The following is a 22376-nucleotide window of genomic DNA, read 5'->3' as shown; positions in this document are numbered from 1 at the left end:
TTTGAACAAAGAGATAAAGTTCAACAAATACAGCCATCACGACAGTGCGACGCCAGTCCAATTTCATCTGTGAATTTGCCTTGTGTGACAACTACTTTTTTTTGTTTTGTTTTTTTTTGTATTTCATTGTGTCGTAGTCATAAAACATTTGCTTTCTAGGTTCCAGCAAATGGGCTCTCAGCCACCTATGTGGCACTCAGGAGTGTAAATATCATTTAAAATGCATGTTTTGAGTCAATTATATTTCTTTAATCTTTATTTTATTGTTTCATGATTTGCAAGTATGATATTCAGTTGGCTGTTGTGTAATTAGTTTAGTTTTGATGCAACACCATCATCCATGATGACGTGTTGACAAATGATTTGCATCGACTGCGTCATTGTATGAATGTAAGTAACCAAGCATATTCTGTTGCTTAGAATATTTCAAAGTGCAAAAGTCCCTCACTACCTCCCTCTTGAGTGCTACAATCAAAATACTACGCCATTTAATAAAGTGGAGACCCGCGTTTTTTCGTCCAAAACAGCTAAGGTAAATACAACTCCGTTTTTATGGGTAAATTTAGCTATTGTGGCTTTTAATCTGATTTCAAATCACTTTAAATGGACAAAGACGTTGACGTAGGGCAGTTATTTTTATGAATAAGTATGAAAGTGTAAGGGTGTCCAGGTCGCGGAGGGAGGGCAGACCAGCAAAACAGGGTACCCATCTATGCTCTATGCTATTTGTTGAAGTATAATGGAGAAAATAAAAAAAGCAAAAAATACTAACCGAATACAAACTCTAATATCTTGTTTAATGTCACTTGCCCTGAACAACGGATGTTGATGTTTGGTATCTTAATGATGCTTTAACCATGGGTTCGCCCCCTGGTGGTTACCTGACTCCTGGTTGAGAAAATGCTTGACTAGCTATTTAACAGAGCTTCCATAGAAAATGTAAATATGACCCAAAATGTGGCTGCCAAAATGGTGATAGTGATTACAATTTTATGAATTGTACTATGGTGACAAGAGAAGAATAATTGATACACATTACCTCAGGGGTGAAGTCTGGGTTTCCCGTGGTGAGGCTGGACACAATCCAAATGTAACCAGCTCCGATCAGGCCCAACGAGCGCGCCTCCTCCAGGATGTAGCTGTCGGGGGGAGTCAGAGTCTAGATGATCAAGTTTCATATCTAGTTTGTCCTCGTGATAAAACGTCTTACATGGCCTCGTCCTTGGAGCAGTACAGGAGGATAACGGGACTCTGGATCCTCTTGAGGGCGATGTGAGACTTGGAGTTGGGGTCTCCATCCACGGCGTCCAGTGTAACTATGCTCTGGAGGTCCCAGCGCACAAAGCTGAAATAATACAACATGCAATTGAATTATGCAGCAAAAACGTGCGACTCTTGATTGACCATGATGGTTAAAAGCACCAAGCAATTATACATTCCTCATGTAACAAATGACACATTGACTGAACAATTACTGCAAGAAGAATGACTTCAAAATTGAAGCTCAGATTGTGCCGATTGACAAGTAGACTGGCCAATAACTAAATGAAAGTCACAGACTAGAACGGTGGGTGGGACTTATTGGCACTGTGTTAAATTGTTACTAGCTCATAAGATAGGGACAGCTTTGCATCAATTGGTAGTCATGAGTTTAACAATTAACACATGCGGGTTTCCACAAGGGTCCATTCTTGGACCACCCCTATTTTATATCTATATGCCGTCCTTTGCTACGATTATGGAGCATCTCAATATCTCTCACATACTTATGCCGATGACACCATCCATCTTCTGTACCGCTTCTCCTCACTAGGGTCGCGGGGGTGCTGGAGCCTATCTCAGCTATCTTCGGGCAGTAGGCGGGGGACACCCTGAACTGGTTGCCAGCCAATTGCAGGGCACACAGAGACAAACAACCATCCGCGCTCACACTCATACCTAGGGGCAATTTAGAGTGTTCAATCGGCCTGCCATGCATGTTTTTGGAATGTGGGAGGAAACCGGAGTACCCGGAGGAAACCCACGCAAGCACGGGGAGAACATGCAAACTCCACACAGGATGGCTGGAGCCGGGATCGAACCCACGCCCGATGCTGTCTCTCACTGTGAGGCCATCGTGCTTACCAGTCGTCCACCGTGCCGCCCCCTTATGCCGATGACACACATTACATTTCAACATCATCACATACTTTCCTTAAGTAAGTGTATTCATCTAATCAACGAGTGGACAGATCAGAATTTTCTCCGGCTCAGTCCAGAAAAGAGACAAGCCATTCTTTGTGGCCCCAAAAATGAAATGTCCAAGATCAGTGTTCACCTTAACTCTATGTCACGGAAAGCTGACACTCAAGCCAGAAATCTTGTGTAATCTCGTTTAATTATTGATTCAGACCTGAATTTGAACAACCACTGAAGAGTAGGAGGAATGTAACGATTCAATCAAGCCCTGATTGAAATAGATTTTCAGATTCCGATTTTGATTAGATTTTTTTTTTAATGTGGACATCTCTACTTCGGTCCACTTCAACCTCTGAAAACATCACAAAATTTGTCTTTCCAGCATCGGTCATGTTTTGTCTCTTTACTTTTATAAGTCACCAAGATACACAAATACAATGCATTCCAATTAGCTTTTTGTAAGTGTAATTGTAAATAGGTCATTACATATTAAAGATACATCTGTTCGTCTTCAAATCTTTAATGGGCCTTGGCCTAGTGTACCACTCCGAACTCCTCCACCCCTACGCGCCTGGCCGCTGCCTCAGGTCTGCGGACCAAATGCTGCTGGAGGTGCCGAGGACTAAGCGCAGCCTCAGGTGGGATCGCGCCTTTTCTGGTGCCAGTTCTTCCATTGAATGTTAGGCAAGCCCCCTCTTTTAGTACTCATTTGAACACACATTTTTATTCTTTAGCTTTCGACTCAACATGAAACTGTCGCTGTTCTTCTGGTATCTTTTGTTTGTCTTTTAATTTGTATGCTAATTTCCCGCTAATTTATATTACACCATATGGAAAGCACTTTCGTACAGCTCCAGCTGTTGGTGTATTGTATGGTATGTATGTATTTAAAACACATGTCGATCCGTGACGCAGAACGTTAAAAAAAAAAGATCACCTTCAGGGTTTGACTCACCCCACCACGCTGACAGATTCATGAATTGGCTCCAAGCGATGGCGGACGCGAACATACTTGACTGCATGAGTGGCAACCGGCGACACCAAATCAACAGTAAGAAGCTAATTTTGTTGTGCTAACATCGTCTGTTTAGCGGCCAAAAGCTAATTGCGGCCAATTTTAACACCTGCTGTTTGTTAACCGTTGGAGGTGGGGTGTAAACATCCATGCCTGGCTACCAACTGCCACCAGACACTTGACAAAACCTTAGCGCAGCTGAATGTTCGAAATATAACCAGTCCGTGTTTGTGTGCACATTCTTGCTTTTGTCCACTTCAGCCTGGCTAGTTTTGATTTAGTGGAAGTGATCATATAAGGTCAAGTTTGGTGTCAATGAATCCAAAATATTACACAGAACGCTTTTATACTTTCACAGGTTGAAGTGGAGCATCACCCGCAGCGAGCTTCCTTTTTAAGTGCTCATTTACCACCACCGTGCTGCAAAGAAAATGAGGTTTACATCGGGTTCATTGAGCGTATGAAGTTTGTTTAAAGCAGAGACATGAGAGTAGCTCTCGTTAACATGGCGTGGGAATTGATTCTTTTGTTTTTGTATATCGAGGAATATTTGAAGCAGTTTATATCAATATCAAATCAATCTTTGATTAATGTTTACATCCTGACTAAAAAAACATTACAAAATCTGCCTTTTACCACCTGAAAATCATTGCTCAAATTAAGGGCTTTCTGTCTCAACCAGACACGAGAAAAATTTTTTACACTTTTATTTTCAGTAGGCGAGATTACTGTAATGGTGCCTTTACACTATAATAAATGATAATCAACCAGGCAGCTGCAGCTGATCCAAAATGCTGCCGCCAGAGTCCTTACAAACACCAGGAAACTGTACCACATGTCACCTGTCCTCAAATCCCTTCACCGACTCCCTGTGAGTCAAAGAACAGATTTTAAAATCTTGCCACTACTCTATAAAGCTCTAAATGGTCTAAGACGGAAATACAAAGTAAATGCAAGATGTACTTGTACCCTTCGAAGCATCTAGACCCCTCAGGTCATCTGGGACAGGTTCATTGTGTGGTCTCTGATCCAGAACCCAACAAAGCAAAGCAGCATTTCGTTACTATGCGCTTCACTTGTGGAGCAAAGTCCCCGAATATCTTCGGTCTGCACAGACAGTCAGTTCCTTTAAATCAGGGGTGAAAACATTATTGTTTACTGCAGTATGCTCATGAATGGATCCTTTATTCACTTGCTTTAACCCCCATTTGCTCACTATTGTTTATCAAGACAGATGCTTGGTTCTAATCATTTGAATCAAATTGTTTTACATTATTTTATTATGATTTTTGCGATGTCTTTACATTTTCTCTTTCATGCTTTTAATGTCTTATGTAAAGCTCTATTAATTGGCTTGCATATGATTTGTGCTATAAAAATAAACTTGCCTTGCCTTGAAAAAGATTTAAAAGCCCCGAACCAATCGCAGGTTCTTTTATCACCACTGACGTGAATGACTGCATGAAAAATGACTGTATTTAAATCCCCAAACGATCACATCTTCTCTGTGCAGTGACTTGATCCGTGAAGATTAAGTGCCACAACCAAGTACTGACTCACAACCAAGCCTCGAGGCTGACATGAAGAGTGGCCAAGGACTGACTGGTGGACTTACCTGTGGTCCACGGTGACCCTGAGGGTGCTGATAAAGTCCTGGTAGCCGGGGAACTTAGAGGTGACAATGGAGAAGACATGCCAGTCGTACTCCTCCATGATGGCCAGCATGAGGAGGGCCTCCTGCTGCAAGGCGGCGCCGAACTGGAAGAATGTTGACTTCTCATCCTTCATGAAAAAAAAAAAAAAACAAGGAAGAAAGTGTCGTGAGCATGTTTCCCCTCTCGCTTCCAGCTTTATTTATTTAATTGTGGCTGCAAGCGGCGCCGATTTAATTAGAAGCATTTTCAATTGTGTAATCACTAAGTACATGATAAGAGCCCGAGAGAAAATGAGAGAAAGGAAAGGAAACATGGCGAGAGAACTTCAAAGTCTTGTTTGCACTCGCTGGAAATCGTGTTGTGCATACAGGCAACACGGTGTTCGTCATATGAGGCCCGCAAGGTCTGCTGTCTAGCAGGCTGGCTGGCACACATTTTTCTCGTCCAGACTTGACTGCAAACATACGACTGGTTACAATTGCTCAGAACCGGTTGCGCATGATGTGTCGCCTGACCAATGGCTGCAAGACCAGTAAGACTGAAGAGCGGCAATCAATCGAGTTCTTCTTGCCATGACGGGAAGATTTACAAAAGACTACATGAAGAGTGAACCAGTTACAGGTTTGTCATATTAAGTCAGTCCATGTAATGATGGTCAAGTTGACTGACCAACGACTGCATGAAGAGTGAGTGGAAACACTGACCCATCACAAATTCTGCATGTAATGACTGACATGTAGACTGACAAACGACTGTGGCAAGCATGAATGAAAAATTTGACCGTCGTGTGATGACTGACATATAGACTGAAGATTGACATGTTGGTTGGCCAATGACAAAGTAACTCATGAAGAGTGACTAGTAAGTGAAATAACGAAGATTGACATGTTGGTTGGCCAATGACTACACAGAGTTAAACACTCCAACACTGTTTTTTTTCTTTCTAAAAACTATGCAGACTGACAATGACGAGTAAGTAATGCAACTTACCAATCAAGCACTGGTTCTTTTTTGAAACAATTAACATGAAGACTGACCCATCACAACCAATTTTGGCAACGGGTCACAGAATGTCCAATTTGCGATTGACCTATAGACTGACCAATAACGAATAAGTTATGCAGCCAACCAATATTTAGCATTACTGGTAATGATTGACAAGGCAAAACCAACCAATCACTGCTTGCTGCCTTTCGTGATTGGTAAGGCAACTGAGCAATCGCTGCATTTGTAGCTTGCTGAGTCTTTCTGATACTTTTGTCCAACACTTCAAGTTTTTACATGACCTCCCGGAAAATGTTTGTTTCCAAAAGTTTTGCTCAGGGAAAAAAGCTGACTCTACACTTTTATTAATATTGCTTTTTTTTTTTTTTTTTCACCTTCTCAGACGTCCAAATGCTGACTTTGAACACTTTCACATCCACTTTCTTGACTTTCCCTTCTTAAAGGAGAAACTCTTCCGACTGAGATATTTGAGCCAAATGGATTAACTCTGTTCTGGCTTTTTATTTGGATTTTTTTCCCTCTTTGTGATGCCTGTTACATTTCTAAACACCTGCTGCAAGTGAGTCGGCATGGTGAAGAGGGAAAACTGCAACTACACATCAAACCCTCCTCGCAGAGTGGGTACAATAGTACGCAACAGTCTCACATGTACAAATGCGCGCATACGCACACACACACACACACACACACCCCCACACACGCGCCAAGACTATAACATATTTCGCATCAAAGGCTTCACAACAAAATCAGTTGTCAGCTCCTGTCTACCTTTACCTTTGTGTCAGTGTGTGTTGAGAGTGTGAGTGTGTGTGAGCCCATCACTGTGTTGTGCCTCCAAGTGGTGGCCACCAAACACACGCACACACACAAAACAAGACATAATACACACTGAGAGGCGACCCTGCAGAGATTCCGACAGCCTCCCATCACATATGAGCAGAGAGAGGATGAAATTGTGCTTCAAAAAGATCTATGTCGCTGCATCTGTGTGCGTGTGCGTGTGCGCGTGTTGATGCGTGTGTGTCTCGCTGTAGGTGAGACTTTGTACTCGGGCTTAGAGAAGAAGAAGAATCCCTGTGTGGCAACAGGCTTATCGTCACCTGGTTCCCGATAGCAATGGTGCACTCATGCCTGCGGGTGCGCACAGAACACACACAGACATACCCAACGCACACACCTTTAACCTTGAACACGCCATGCAAGGCCAAGGACGATGCGCCACAAATAGATGAATCGTTTTCTACAATTTTTGTGCATTTCTATCTGCGGTTTTAAGGACTGAATTTGCAATGCGATTGCATACAACATGATGGAACGTTGTTAAAAGAAGGAGTGATGAGGAAAAGAATGAAGGAATCAAGTGGAACATAATAGCAACGAGGACAAAAGAAAAGAGGGATAAAACCAGTAAAAGAAAAAGGGAAAAAATGAAAAGGGAAATGTGTAGAAAGCACAGAAAATGAGATCAAGTGAAACAAGGTGAAGATACCGACAGCAAAAGATAGGAAAAGGAGAGAAAGTATTTTGTGACTGGTTGTTCGTTTAGGTACAGGATCTTAATGTCATTTGTTGTCAGTTTTGTCATAAGGGCCAGATGCCGTACAGTATTGAAGCGCGAGTGACTCAGTAAAACATTGTCAGTCAGTATGTCAAGCTTTCTTCGAGTGAGAATGTCAGCATTCTTCCATGTCTTCTGCATCTTCCCCTGCTCTCGGTAGTTACTTTGTATTTTGGTAGATAAAGACTTACTGAACCACTTTCGTCTCCTGTCTGCTTCTGGGTCCAAATTCCGCTCCTCACGAAACTGTTCGTATTTACCAGTCAGCGACCCAACAGACTGAGATCCAATCCATCGAGCCGCAGATGTCACCAGCTGCTTCTAATCAACCCTCCACCTCCAATCGGGAAGTTATTGTCAAAGCGGCTGCTGCTTTGCCTTTTCACCGGGAACCCCTCATGTGTCGCTTCTCTTCGATGGGTCAGCCATGCCTCACAAGTCCCAAGGTCCCTTCAGACTGCCGACCACCCCCACGCCCTTTGGGTCTGTCTGTTTTTTCCATCACATCTCTCTCATGTGTCATTTACTTGTCCTAGTTTTTCAGGTTCCCACTTTTTTTTTTTTACAGCCCAATGTTTTGTGTGGGCTGCGGCGTGGCTCAGAGAGTGGTAAAGTGGTCGTTTCTCAACTGAGAGGTTGTGGGTTTGATCTCCCCATTGTGACCATGTTGAAGAATCCCTGAGCAAGATATTGAACCTCCAGTTACTTCTGATGATATGTCATCAATCAGTAGATGAGGTAATAGTGTGAAGCACTTTGACTACCGAAGGTAGAAAGGCGCTATACAAGTGACAGCCTATTTACCATTTTAGGCTCAGATTTTTCTGATTGAGAAGATGGCCATAACCCCATCTCTGATTCAGATTTTGACAATGACTTTGGTTTAGTGGCCCCTTCTCCAGTTATTATTCAAGCTCTGGTCAGTTTTTGTCCAGTTTTTCTGTCAATGATCCCTTAGTGTCCATCCACCCTTGCTTTATATAGGTATTTGATAATTCCTTAGATAAAGACTTTTACTTTTCAATTTCCATGTCATGTCTACTTCTGGGTCAAATTCCGCTTCGCACGCGAGGTGATGGGACTGGATGGAAAGGAAAGGAAAGGAAAGGAATGGAAAGGGAACACAAGGAAAGGAAACAAGGAATGAAAGGAAAGGAAAGATGGATGGGAAACAACGGATGAAAAAGCATCGGAAATGGGGAGACAGGAAAGAAAAATATAGGACAAGACAGGATGGGAAATGGGGAAAATGATCAAGTGGAAGCAAAGGAAAGGAAAAAAACAAAGGCAAACAAGAGATCAAAGGGGAGGTAAGGATACTTGAGGTCAGAGAGGTATGCAAAATAATGAAGTAAACATCAGGAGTGTACCGGACAAGATTTGAACAGAAAGCAAAATGGAACAAAAAAGAACAAGAAGCATAGGACATGGACAGGGAATGGAAGGGAAAAAGGACATTGAATGAAGGGATACAATGGGAAAAGATAGGAATGAAAATGGAAATGAAAGAAGAGTAAGCAAAAGTAAAGATCAGAAAAGTACGAGAAATGAGAAAAAATTACAGGAAAGTGGCTGACACAAAGGAAAGTGAAGGACAGTATCAGGAAGAAAGCAAAGGGAAGGAAATCAAATAAAGGACACAAATACAGAGCTAAAAGGGAAGGTCAGGGAAGAGTAGGGAATCAAAAGAAAATGCAGGGAAAGGAAAAAGAGGAACTGGAAGGACAGAAATTGAATGAAAGGAAAGAAAAAGGTGAGAGAAGGACAGTAGAAAGAAATCACCTTAATGGACAGGAGTGTACAGGACAGAATAGGAGTGTAAAAGAAGGCAATAGAAATAAAACTGAAGGGACTAGAGCAGAGGTAGTCAATTAAAAGTCACAGAGGTCCACGACTAAAATTTCTTCCAATTAAAAGGACCGAACCAAAGTCCAACTTCCCGAAATGTCTAGCCTATGTTCACATTTTTATATAGTTTCAATATTTAGTCATTTCAACAGAGCGCACTTATATAGTAAATATTTAGCAATGTTCACATTAAACACCTTTGCCAGTCAAACAAATATAAGGCGTTTATTTCACATTCAAGAAAATTTGGCTCCAGGAATTTAAGGGTGCCACTTCCAGAAAAAACAGTAAAATATATCCTGCAGAACTATATCAAGTGCTAAGCATTGAGTTAACATCTTTTACCTTTTTTTTTTTTTTTTTAAATCAAAGAGTTATGAGCCTAAAAAAAAACGGAATGCCTAATTATCCAAGTAAACCAGGTCAACATGTTCAGTACACAATCAATAAAAATGGCTGTCCTCATGAAAAACTAATTCAAAATGAGCTTTGACACCACTTTTTCTTTTGAATATTTTTTTAACATCTCTTAATGAGAAAAATGAGTTTGTGGCTGCCCTGCCAGTGACTTAAATCTGTGTTGGACCGAAGTCAAGGCCATTGGGAATTGGTAGATTATTTCACACATCTGGGCTTTGTGTTTTCCTTTAAATAATGTTTGTGCAACCGCCTTTAAGCACTCCTTCACAACTTACCCATCACTTGAACGTTTTTTTATGTTTCCCCAAAATCCATGATACTTTTACTGAATATTCGTTTGCATGCCCCTGGGCTGTAAACGGAAATGTAAAAATCGGTTATACTGCACTCGAAGTTCGATGTTTTTGTGTGTGCTCACCTCAAACTTCAGCGGATAACGTTGCACTAAAGGGCGGTGCTTTGTTTCGTAGTGGCGCTTCGCAATGTTGCGACGGTTTTGGAATATATGATGCACACTGGTTTTGAATTGGCTGTAGCCAGAACGAAACTAAATTTCTCCGTCCATTCATTTAAAAGAAGACGCATCGACCTCGCTAAATTTTTAGCAAGGCATACTGTCAGCAGCACTCTCTTCCGGTTGTCAGGATTCGATCGCCGGTGGGCGAGGAGGAGGTGGTCCCAGAATGCGAGGAAGCAGGGAAAAGGGTAAACTAAAGGGAATTTATTAAATTAATCAAACGAGGACAAACAACGTGGCAGGGTGCAAAATGACAAAGACAAACTAAACGTGACTAAACAGAACAAAAACGACAAGTAACGAGGACTGTGACAAACACTGGGGATCATGGGCATGAGCGTGGGCATGAGCGTGGGCATGAGCGTGGGCATGAGCGTGGGCATGAGCGTGGGCATGAGCGTGGGCATGAGCGTGGGCATGAGCGTGGGCATGAGCATGGGCATGAGCGTGGGCGAGGGCGAGAATGAGAGTGGCCGTGACAGTCCGTAAAGGGAGTAATGTCCCGACGCTGAGCTGTCGGGATGAGGTGTTCAAATAGTCCAGTCATTAAGTGAGCAGATGGGGATCAGGTGTGTGACGGTAACGGGGAACAGGTGCGTGGCTGGTGAGGAACGAGTGCTGAGGGAAACGCCCCACTCAGCTCACAAAAACAAACACACATGGCGTGGAGGAAGGAACGTGACAAAAACAATAACAAAAACACCTGACATGACCGACACGGGTCATGACACCGGTCTGCTGCCCAATTGGCAGTGGATCGTAAACAAAAAATTTGATTGGCTCAAATCAGTGACGCCTTTTCCGTATTTACTAGAATTGCAGCGCCAACGTTTGCAAATGCGCTCTGAAAAAAAACATAGATTGGCCATGGGTCCGGTCCGAACCATCCGGACCGCGGTCCGCCATTTGGTGATGCCTGGACTAGAGAAAAGACAGAAGAGTATAAGTAAAGTCAAGTAAAAAAATGGGAAGAAAACAGTAGAGGAAAGAAGAGAACTAAAGTAACGTAAAGGACACGACAATAAACGGAAGAACATGAGGGTAACGGAAGTGGAAAGAAAGAACAGGAAATAGAAAACAAACAACATGCCAATCACGCAAAGGAAACCAGAGAACCGAACAGTGAAGTGAAACAAGTGTAAAGGAAAGGAATGTAAAGAACAGAAGAGGAAGCGAGCGCAAGAGAATTGAACCAATTTAAGGGGAAATAAAGTGGAATGGAAGGATGAGGAAAAGGAAAAGACTTTGTCACCACAAAGGATCGGAACATGTCATTTGTGTAAAGTGCTGTCTAAAGAAGCTCATGCACATCAATTATACACACACACACACGCACGCGCACACACAACGCACGTGTGTCACCTAGAGATTCACTGATGACATTGTGCATTAATTATACAAATTCAGTGCACAGAGTCGCCCACACGCACACACACAGCAAGTCCAAAACCACCGGTGCCGACGGTTCGGGGCGTAGAGCATGAATAATAGAGCGGCCACGCCGTATCGCACACTTACTCTGTGGGCCCGTGGTAAACTCGCAGTGACACATGTGAGCTCACGTCAAATTTCATTGTGGCGTACAGACGTCATAAACACACACACCTGCGCACCCCCACGAGCAGACGTCATGCTCAATGTGTGTGTGCATATTTAACAACACGCATGTGCTTCACTACATGGAGTGTTTACATGTATTTCCAGATGTGCACAACAAAGCACATAGTTAACTGGTGTGTGTGCACGTGCATGTTGACTTGAGGAAACAATGCTTACAGACATGTTTACATTCACAGTTTAAAAGTCTAACAGAGTCTATTAAAAGGCTATTTGAAAAGATGTCCACTGTAGTGACTGATGTTAAACTTTGACATGCATATAGTGTACATAAGCAAACTTGAACACCAAAGTCTACGAACTCCCTAATGTAGTGATTGATGCTATGCTTGACATCAGGACTCATCAATATCCGAAGAAATTGTTTTTGAAATACAATCCACCAAAACAGTTTCAACAGTGGAACCCTGATCAACTCGAATGGGTTACCCAATGGCCTTTTGCCAAAAAACATGTCTACACTAAGTGTTGTCCAAAGAGCTTTACCAAGCCTCAAATTCCCAACAGAAAAATTTCCCTTTTTAGTTGAAAATAACTGACTTTAACCTCCAGAATCCCTCGCTATGCACTGGTTTACGGCAGAATTTAGGATGTTCTTTTGGATCACTTCTAACCAGCTGCTAGCCAGCGCTAAGCTAACCTGGGTATTTTGCTATTTCAACTCCCTTGCTAGAAGGCATGAAAGGCCTAGAGTGGCGTAGTTAAACAGTCAAGTTGAATTTTATTGATTAACTGATGAACAGCTGAATTTGAATGCAGCCCACTTTCACACAAAATGTGCACTGCTCACATAACCACTGGAGCACGAGCAACCTTCACAAGTTCTGTGGTTTCCTATGGTCTGGGGGTGCCGTCAAGATAGAGGACATGCAGGGGGAGAGAGAAGGGAGAAATGACACCGTAAGCTATGCACTGGATAGCCTTGTTGTGTTGGCGTGATTCCGGCCAACAGTCATTCTTTTTGTTCTCATTAAATAGCGTTTGTTTGCGAGCTCGCCGCTTGGCCTACATAACATCCGGAGATGTGAGTGGTGTCACCCTAACATTCCTCTGTTACGATACACGCGACAATATCATCTGTTCTGAATCCAAATGATAAGTTCTGATTCAGTTTATGTGATTCATGGCCAATTCGCTTCACCACTCAAGTTACAACCGATTTGTGCACAGCCCTAAGACTCATTCATATTTTTAACAAACAGCACTTGAGTAGCTATTTACTGTTGTGACTTAATCACAAGTTCAATGCATATTGAAGAGATTTTTCAATAGCTGTCCACTGTAGTTACTGATGTGCAAACAGAAGAGCATTTTTGTGGAGTGAGTGATGTGTATCATCAACACCAACGACTCATTTATAGACCAAAACTGGTTTTGATGATCTGTCCGCCGTTGTAAGTGAGGCATAACTAAGGCCGAGTGGCATTTTAGTTTCAAGCTAATAGGATTCTTTTTTTCCCCTCAATGTTGTTGCTTGTAACTAAAAGCTTCCAAATGTGTCCTAACAAGAATAATATGAGCTGACGGGTCACACAGCAGACGAGCTAAGACATCAAGATAAACAACGACGGTGCGATTAAGCCAAGTAGCGTGAACGCAAACCTCATGTGTGCCTTCGTAGCCTGTTAAGTGTGCCACGCTATCTTTAACACATGCCCACGGAAAGTCCTGATTAGAGTGCCAGATCGCTCATTATCCTGTTTTTTTTTTAATGCCTTAATTGTCATCAGGGTGCAAAATGTCAAAGGCTTTGGCGAGACATTTTCCGTAACGTGCCACGCCGCTAATCTTGGAAAACAAGAGCACCCGATTAAACATGGTGTGTTTTCCGTTGGCTCGCTAATTCTCCCTAAACGCCCAGCAGATGTTCTTTGAAATCCTTATACTAACAAAGAATTAGCGCTGACAAAAGGCGAGGAAAAAAGAAAACAGTCTGGAAGAGTAAGATTATGCAAACAAAAAAGAGAAAAAGTAACATTTTTTTTTATTCCATGTTTGCTTTAAAGAAGATATTAAATGCAAACAACATAAAAAATGAAATATGTGCTTATCCCAACAGCCAAGACAGTTCACAGTAAAGTGCATAAATGTTGGGACATAGACACAATTATCATCTTTTTGGTCTGGAACACCCACAATACAATACCATACAGCTTGATAATGGATGGATGGATGGATTTCACAACAGCTGGAGCTGTAACAAAGCACTTTCCATATGGTGTAATATTAATTAGCCCGTAGTTAGAACACATTGAACCAAAATGTGCTTTAACTGCAGATGCTTTAATCAGACATCGGTTTAGTCGGTTAAAATGAACTGATCATTTCCAAAAACAAATTTCAATTAATTTATGATGAAGTAACTCTGTATACTATATATATATATATATATATATATATATATATATATATATATATATATATATATATATATATATATATATATATATATATATGTGTGTGTGTGTGTGTGTACATGAACTATAACATGTAGCTTGGGGAGACATGGGCTCCCTGACTTGTTTACTATTTAACATCCGTCACTCTCCAAGCTTCTGGACTACTGTACTATTTAACAGCCTGGCTAACGTAGCATTTAACATGCTAGCCACACATAGATATCTACCGAGTGCTCTGTTATGGACTACTGGAGATGAAGCCCATACGTCCCTGGACGCTCTGAAACATGTTAGGTTCTGAAAATGTTCTATGCAAACAGTCTTACATGTGACGCACCAGCAGCAAATCCCCCAAGCAGACTATGTTGAACATGCAGTGCTGGACAGGAAAGTCAAGGAAGAGCTTTCTGCGATGGTGAGTATACAAGTTTGAGATTAGAGACACACAATAGAACCAATCTTCTTCATAATATCTGTACACTCTAGTAACTGTTTGACAACTTTGACATAAAGGCTCAGGCTAAAAGAAAACTACATTTGAGTGGTGACTTTGGCAACTGTAGTGACTGATGCATAACTTCTACATTAAAGACCAACAGGTATTGAATAAATGCCCAATGTACTTATTGATGTTTGACTTCAACATCAATACTCGTGTAGCTGAGGAAAATTGCTTTTGAGTAGCAGTCCACTGCTGATGCATTACAGAAGGCAATGCAAAGTGAGAACATCCAACTAAAAAATTTTTTTCGCTTAGCCGAAATGCTCGAAGGAATCGCGTGACAGACATAAATTAACTGCCTAAACAAGAGGTACAGACGCAACAGGAATTTTTTGTCAGCAAGACTCCACGGAATTCGAACAATCAACGTTGGAAAATCTGCATCTAGGCATGTATGAATCACCACCTCGGTGCCTTTGTGCCTTTTTTTGCGGAAGTGAAAAACACTTACCTCCATTAAGCAATCCGCAAAGTCACAGGAAAAAACTTGAGCGCAGACACGTCGCTGCCATTCATCATACCCGACTTGAATATTTTCCGCCTGTCAGGCCATTAGTCCGCTTTCTACCCCACTTTGCAGGGTGATTTCTTTTATTTATGCACACACATGGGAAAGTACGTTCACAAAACACCAGAAGATGGTCGATGTTAGCAAATCTCCTAGCATGTTAGTATTTCAGCAAACCACACAAGGCAGGATGTAAATGTTACATCCCGGCAGTCTTTGAGCTTTGTCCTATGGCCACCATACCACCGGTTATCATTAAAAGAAAATTCACATTAGAAATCATTCCTGACTACAGTGCGTATGATATGAACGCCATATCGACTCAACTTGCTAGCAATGCTATGAGTATACCACCTTTAGCATGTTAGCATTTTAGCAGTTCCCATTGGAAATCAGATGCAATATTCGTATTCGCCTTTTTGGATTGCTCTCTTCCTCTTCATTAGCATACCAATCGCTAGAATGTTATCATTTTGGCAATTTAGATTAGAAATCACACCTGACAACACTGGGCAGGATATGAAATTCGTAAGGACCTGTTTTAGTGGTTTCTATACTTGGGTTGCTTGCATGCCATTACCATACCACTTGTATGCATGTTAACATTTTAGCAGTTCTCATTAGAAATTATACTCAATCACACATTGTCAGATGCAAAATTGGTATCAACTCAACTTAGTTAGCACTTCTTGCTAATTGTTAACATACCAGCTGCTATAGACTGTTACCATTTTTACAATCCAGATTATAAATTGTAACCGACTACAAAGGGCCAGATGTTAAATCCATATTTACCAATCATAGAGCGCTCTCTATTTAGGTTGCATTTTTGCTATTTGTTAGCATATCAACTGCCAGAATGTTGGCGAAACCAAAAAGGTTTGTAATGTCATGTTTTTGTTTTTTTTTTGTTGAGAAAAACAACCCACACAATACAGTACTTTATAAAGTGAGTCATGATAAGCGTTTGACTTATGACACTTGGAAGAGCAAGAGATGCTAATGTCATTTTGTGGCCCGGCACGGGAGATAATCGACAGTATGGACCCTCTCCGTGCCCTCCATCCCTACAACACCCCCCCCCCCCCGCACATCGCTTCTCCTCCGGCAGAATCAGAGAATTGCCAGTTGGATATTTATAGCAGGAGAGCCTCTGGGTAAAGAAATATATATATATGTAACCCACTCTGTTTCACTCACTGCCCACTGATGATGACTCTGTTGGACTCCAGCAACCTGAGGCCTGATGTAAAAACGGCAGCAGGCAGCTATGAGTCAGCTGATGACTGGACAGACTAGGGACTAGTGGACGGCTGGACATGTGCCGCAGGTTCTAGACTGGGAAAGCCATGTAAAATATGGAGTAATAATTGTCTGTCAGCTGGCATGTAATTTGGGCATGCTCTAAGACTTGAATGATGGTGTCTACTTCACAGCGATGATCTGTGATCGCCTTGCCCAACTTGCAGCATCTGCAAGTGGAGATCTTGTAGCTCCTTATAAATGTGCATGTGGATCTCCTGCATAAACTCCTGTCATGTAGTCCGAGTCCCTCTCTTGAGCTGATTTTAAAGAGAATAATGTCAGCTTCTAACAGCGTGCGTCCGAGAATTTACCAAATTAAATTAAATTCACCCCATGTGCTGAGTTAGACCTTTTGCGCTACTGTCAAACTATTTAAAATTATTTAAACATAATTAAATACTTACAGTAAATAAGAACATAAATGATATGCTATGCAATATTATGAACTGATGCAAAAACATATTTTTAAATAATAAATCAATTGTCGGTAGGGTAAAAATAATATACTATTACTGATTCTATTTTTTATCCAACAACATAATCATTTAATGGCATCTTTTACAATGTATATACTGTAAATGTAAAATAAAAAGCAAATTTAACACAAAAATCATACAGAACAATAAAAATGAAAATTAAATACAAAACATTTTTTTGGGGTGGACTTGGATACAGATATTGATAACCTAAAAAATGTGGCATGAAATAGGTGTAACAACAGACTTCCAATTAATTTAAATCAACTATTACGATTCTGTCCTTGATATTTTTTTATAGTATTGGGAGGGCTCATGTTCTTGAGTCATCCAACATAAGTGGTCATTTCTAGCATTGCTTTGACAAGTCTACAGTTCAACCAAGTAAAGTATCATCCCATTCCGATATATTTATGTGATACATATTGATAATTATTCTCGCAAAAACACGTGGAGTCAAGAAAAAAAAACAGATAAACAGTTAACTGTAATGCAACAGTTGAATCGGGGCCTTAGACAAAAGACAGCAGTTAGGTGTTTTGCTTTGTTTTAAAATGAGAGCCCAGCCATTTATGCAATTGCTAAATGCCACTGACTGTTTCCTGCCCGAGAGCAGCATGCATTCTGGGAAAAACGGCGGCAACAAGACCATGAGGAGGTTTTAGCCAAATTGCTAATTGTGCAGACAGAGGGTGAGGGAGCGAGAGAAAAATAAACGGTACTCGATAAAGGCGGATTTGCTCATTGCACATAAGCCTTAGTAGGGCCTGAGAAAGCCTTATTATAACTCTTGGTGCACACAGACAAATGAACTCAGTTGAAACAGCAACAAACTCACATTCTCCACTGGCTTGAACAAAAACTTTTGCATATCTATTGAGACTTGAATTTTAGCACTTATGTAGTAAATCAAATCTTCAGAAAATCCCGTACGACTTCAAAACATTTTGGGGACTGTCAGACTTTCTAATCTAATCTTGCAAATTGCGTAACTCAAGAAAATCTCTCAAGAGTTCAACAAAGACTGTTAGACTTCTGAAAATCTCATCAGACTTCAGCAAACCTTGCAATTCTTTATCAATTCACAACGAACATCCAAAAATCTTGCAAGACCAGTCAGATTTGGTAAAATCTTGAGATTTAAGCAAATCCCTTCAGACTGCAGTAAATCTCATGAAACTTTAGGAAATCCTGTCAGACTTAAGGTCATCTTGTGAGACTCAAGCAAATCTCTTGAGATTTCCACAAACATTGCAAGACTTCTGAAAATCCCACCAGCCTTCTAACATACCTCGCAATTGTTTTGCACATCTCTTCAGCAAATCACATGCAACTTTCGCAAATCTCACGAGACTTCATCAAACCTCACATATAATCAACCTCTCTCTTAAACAAATCAGGTAAGACGTCTGCAAATCTTAGGAGACCTCAGCAAATCTCACAAATCTTCATCACATCTCTTCCTCTACACTGGCTTTAGTTTCTCGTCAATTCCATATCCCAATCTTGCCGCTCGGCCTTCGGCACTTTCTTCACACAATAGCCACCGTTTCCTTGGTGAATCGATGGTCAGCCCACAGAAAGGCAGCACATTTATTTCTTTCGCACACACATGCCCGACTCATTCTGCGACACTGCTGATGGATGGGATAGGTCGGCGCGAACGGACAAGTGCATGCAGGGAGGCAGGTGTGTGTTTGTGTGTGTGCGTGGGGGTGTGTTGGGGTGTGTTTGTGGTGAGCGCACGACCCACATGTCAAAGAGCAGATAAGTGAATCTATTTCCCGCACTAATTAAAAGCTGGCTGGCGATTCCCGGCGGGAAAAAGGAGCACCCGCCCGCCACGCGTGTCTGCATATGCGCAAAACACTTTTGGCCATTTCATGTGTGGGGGGTGGATTAAATGTGTGTCTGAGTGTATGTGTGTGTCTATGGTTGTTTGTGGAAGCGGCCTGTGTGTGTGGAAGCATCCTGTGGGGGGTGCTTGATGCCAGATGCTTAAAGCCAGTGGCTATTAGACAGCAGAGCAGAGATAATAGGCTACGGCTGCCATTACCTACTACGCCCTATTAGCCCCAACATAAGATGTACACTCGTATACACACAAACACACACGCACACGCACACACAGGCATGCGCGCTTACTTTAGCTAGGATGACTGCAACAAAATCTAATCTGCTATCAGCACAATCTTGCAAGACTTCAGAAAATCTCGAGAAAATTCTCAGACTTCATCAAATCTCACAAATATTCAGAAAATCTGAAAAAATTAGTTGCACCAGACGTCTGAAAATCTTGCAAAACTTTGACAAATCCTGGCAAACTTTATCAACTTTTTTTTTAGTCATTTGTGTGATTGGACTTCTGTGTTTGAAGCACAAAAGTACAAAACAGCTGAAGCAGAAAAATAATATAGATAAATACACTGAAATCTGATTTTTGTCTGTGACATGGCAAGCTACAATTGAATGATGACAGAGAGGGAAAAAAACTCCTATTTGTCCCCCCTTACATGAAATCCAGAACAGCACTTTTCAGTTGAGTCGCATTAGCTCGATGCTAAAAAGAGGCAATTGAATGCACTCCATGCTGCTATCACATCATTTTGTCCCTCTCATCAATCTCTGCAAGGCCCGCACTGCCCACTCCACACCACACTCAGGCACTCACACACACTCTCGCTCACTATCTGGATTATTAAATCACTCAGTCACTCACACACAGACACACAAATACTCACAAAGTGGATAAGATTACGGCTGCACAATATATTAAAAAAAAATACCGATATCACGATATTGGCCCATGCAATATGCATATCGCAAAGACATGCAATACGGTTCTTTGGGAATTGTATGGTTTTATTTGAATTTGACCAGTCAGACACAAACTTTCAATGTGCATTACAATCCGATAGTTGAAAAATAATCTAGGATAATTACAATTAACAAAGAATACATTGAGCATGAAAAAAAATCCTTCATTAAATAATAAAAGTGTAATTTCTTTAGGTCTGTGTTAAATATTGCAATATCAATATCGCCTTAATTCAACAACTGTTTCGTATACCACATTTTTCCAATATCGTGCAGCCCTAGATAAAATATTCACTCACTCATCAAAAGAACACTTCTCATAATGTGAGGGAAAAATGTCCACCAAATAACAATCAAATGACAAAAAATTCATCCTGTTCTATTTTATTTTATTTTTTTTGTCACAAAATTTACTAGAAAAATTCAATTTTCTGGTATGTGGTATTCATGACACATCACCGACAAAACTAAGCTAGGCCTTTTCCTACTCGATTGGAAGTCCTACTTCCTGTTCTATGGTTATCATCACACCTAGCAAGCGGAAGAAAAAAATAAATGGCTAAAAAAAATAACCTACATAAAGCATCCATCCATTATCCGCCGCTTATCCGGGGTCGGGTCGCGGGGGCAGCAGCTTCAGCAGGGAAGCCCAGACTTCCCGCTCCCCAGACACATCTTCCAGCTTTGCCGGAGGGATGCCCAGGCGTTCCCAGGCCAGCCGGGAGACATAGTCTCTCCAGCGTGCCCTGGGTCGTCCTCTGGGCCTCCTGCCGATGGGACATGCCCAGATCACCTCCCCTGGGAGGCGTCCAGGAGGCATCCTAAACAGATGCCCGAGCCACCTCATCTGGCTCCTCTCTACGTGGAGGAGCAGCGGCTCGACACTGAGTCCCTCCCGGACGGCCGAGCTTCTCACCCTATCTCTAAGGGAGAGCCCAGACACCCTGCGGAGGAAACTCATTTCGGCCGCTTGTTTCCGAGATCTTGTTCTTTCGGTCACGACCCACAACTCGTGACCATAGGTGAGGGTAGGAACATAGATCGACCGGTAAATCGAGAGCTTCGCCTTTTGGCTCAGCTCCCTCTTCACCACGACAGACCGATACAGCGTCGGCATCACAGCGGAGGCTGCACCGATCCGCCTGTCGATCTCTCGCTCCATCCTCCCCTCATTCGTAAACAAGACCCCAAGATACTTAAACTCCTCCACTTGGGGCAGGATCTCCTCCCCGACCTGGAGAGGGCACTCCACCCTTTTCCGACTGAGAACCATGGTCTCAGATTTGGAGGTGCTGATCTTCATCCCAACCGCGTCACACTCGGCTGCGAACTGCTCCAGTGAGAGTTGGAGATCACGGCCTGAGGAAGCCAACAGTACCACATCATCTGCGAAAAGCAGAGATGAAAAATTGAGGTCACCAAACCGGATCCCCTCATCGCCCCGTCTGCGCCTAGAAATTCTGTCTATAAATATTATGAACAGAATCGGTGACAAAGGGCAGCCTTGGCGGAGTCCAACCCTCACTGGAAACGAATCTGATTTACTGCCGGCAATGTGGACCAAACTCTGACATCGGTGGTACAGGGACCCAACTGCCCGTATCAAGGGGCTCGGTACCCCGTACTCCCGAAGCACGCTCCACAGACCTCCCTGTGGGACACGGTCGAACGCCTTCTCCAAGTCCACAAAACACATGTAGACTGGTTGGACGAACTCCCATGCACCCTCAAGGACCCTGTAGAGAGTGTAGAGCTGGTCCACTGTTCCACGGCCAGGACGAAAACCGCACTGCTCCTCTTGGATCTGAGATTCAACCTCCCGACGGACCCTCCTCTCCAATACCCCTGAGTAGACCTTTGCAGGGAGGCTGAGGAGTGTGATTCCTTTATAGTTGGAACACACCCTCCGATCCCCCTTCTTAAAAAGGGGGACCACTACCCCGGTCTGCCAATCTAGAGGCACTGTCCCCGATGTCCACGCAATGTTGTAGAGGCGCGTCAACCATGACAGCCCCACAACATCCAGAGCCCTAACGAACTCCGGGCGGATCTCATCCACCCCCGGGGCCTTGCCACCGAGGAGCTTGTTAACCACCTCGGTTACTTCAACCCCCGAGATAGGTGAGTCCAACACGGAGTCTTCAGGCTCTGCTTCCTCAAAGGAAGGCGTGTCGGTAGGATTGAGGAGGTCTTCGAAGTATTCTCCCCACCGACTCACAACGTCCCGAGTCGAGGTCAGCAGCACCCCATCTCCACTATAAATAGTGTTGGTGGTGCACTGCTTCCCTCTCCTGAGACGACGGATGGTGGACCAGAATTTCTTCGAAGCCGTCTGGAAGTCGTTTTCCATGTCCTCACTGAACTCCTCCCACGCCCGAGATTTTGCTTCGGCAACCACCGAAGCCGTATTCCGCTTGGCCAGTCGGTACCTGTCAGCTGCCTCCGGAGTCCCACAGGCCAGAAAGGCCCGATAGGACTCCTTCTTCAGCCTGACAGCATCCCTTACCGTCGGTGTCCACCAGCGGGTTCGGGGGTTGCCGCCACGACAGGCACCGA

The 22376-nt window shown here is 42.7% G+C and overlaps 1 protein-coding gene across 2 annotated transcripts in view; it reads right to left on the bottom strand.

Annotated features, from left to right (window-relative positions):
• Window positions 1-22376, bottom strand: part of grin2ab (glutamate receptor, ionotropic, N-methyl D-aspartate 2A, b) — a 150238-nt gene that overhangs the window by 36451 nt on the left and 91411 nt on the right. For both annotated transcript variants that reach the window (XM_088302178.1, XM_088302179.1), the window contains exons 5-7: window positions 4809-4975; window positions 1211-1345; window positions 1040-1139 (exon numbers count right to left, since the gene is read on the bottom strand). In XM_088302178.1, coding sequence (XP_088158304.1) covers window positions 1040-1139; window positions 1211-1345; window positions 4809-4975 — 402 coding nt within the window. The remainder of the gene's footprint in view (window positions 1-1039; window positions 1140-1210; window positions 1346-4808; window positions 4976-22376) is intronic.

Source organism: Idiotropiscis lumnitzeri, chromosome 8 (genome assembly GCF_059441095.1).
Source record: "Idiotropiscis lumnitzeri isolate Australia: NSW breed Sydney's pygmy pipehorse chromosome 8, RoL_Ilum_1.0, whole genome shotgun sequence".
Taxonomy (NCBI): domain Eukaryota; kingdom Metazoa; phylum Chordata; class Actinopteri; order Syngnathiformes; family Syngnathidae; genus Idiotropiscis; species Idiotropiscis lumnitzeri.
Note: the sequence above shows the minus strand (reverse complement) of the source record. Positions and strands in the feature narration are given on the sequence as shown.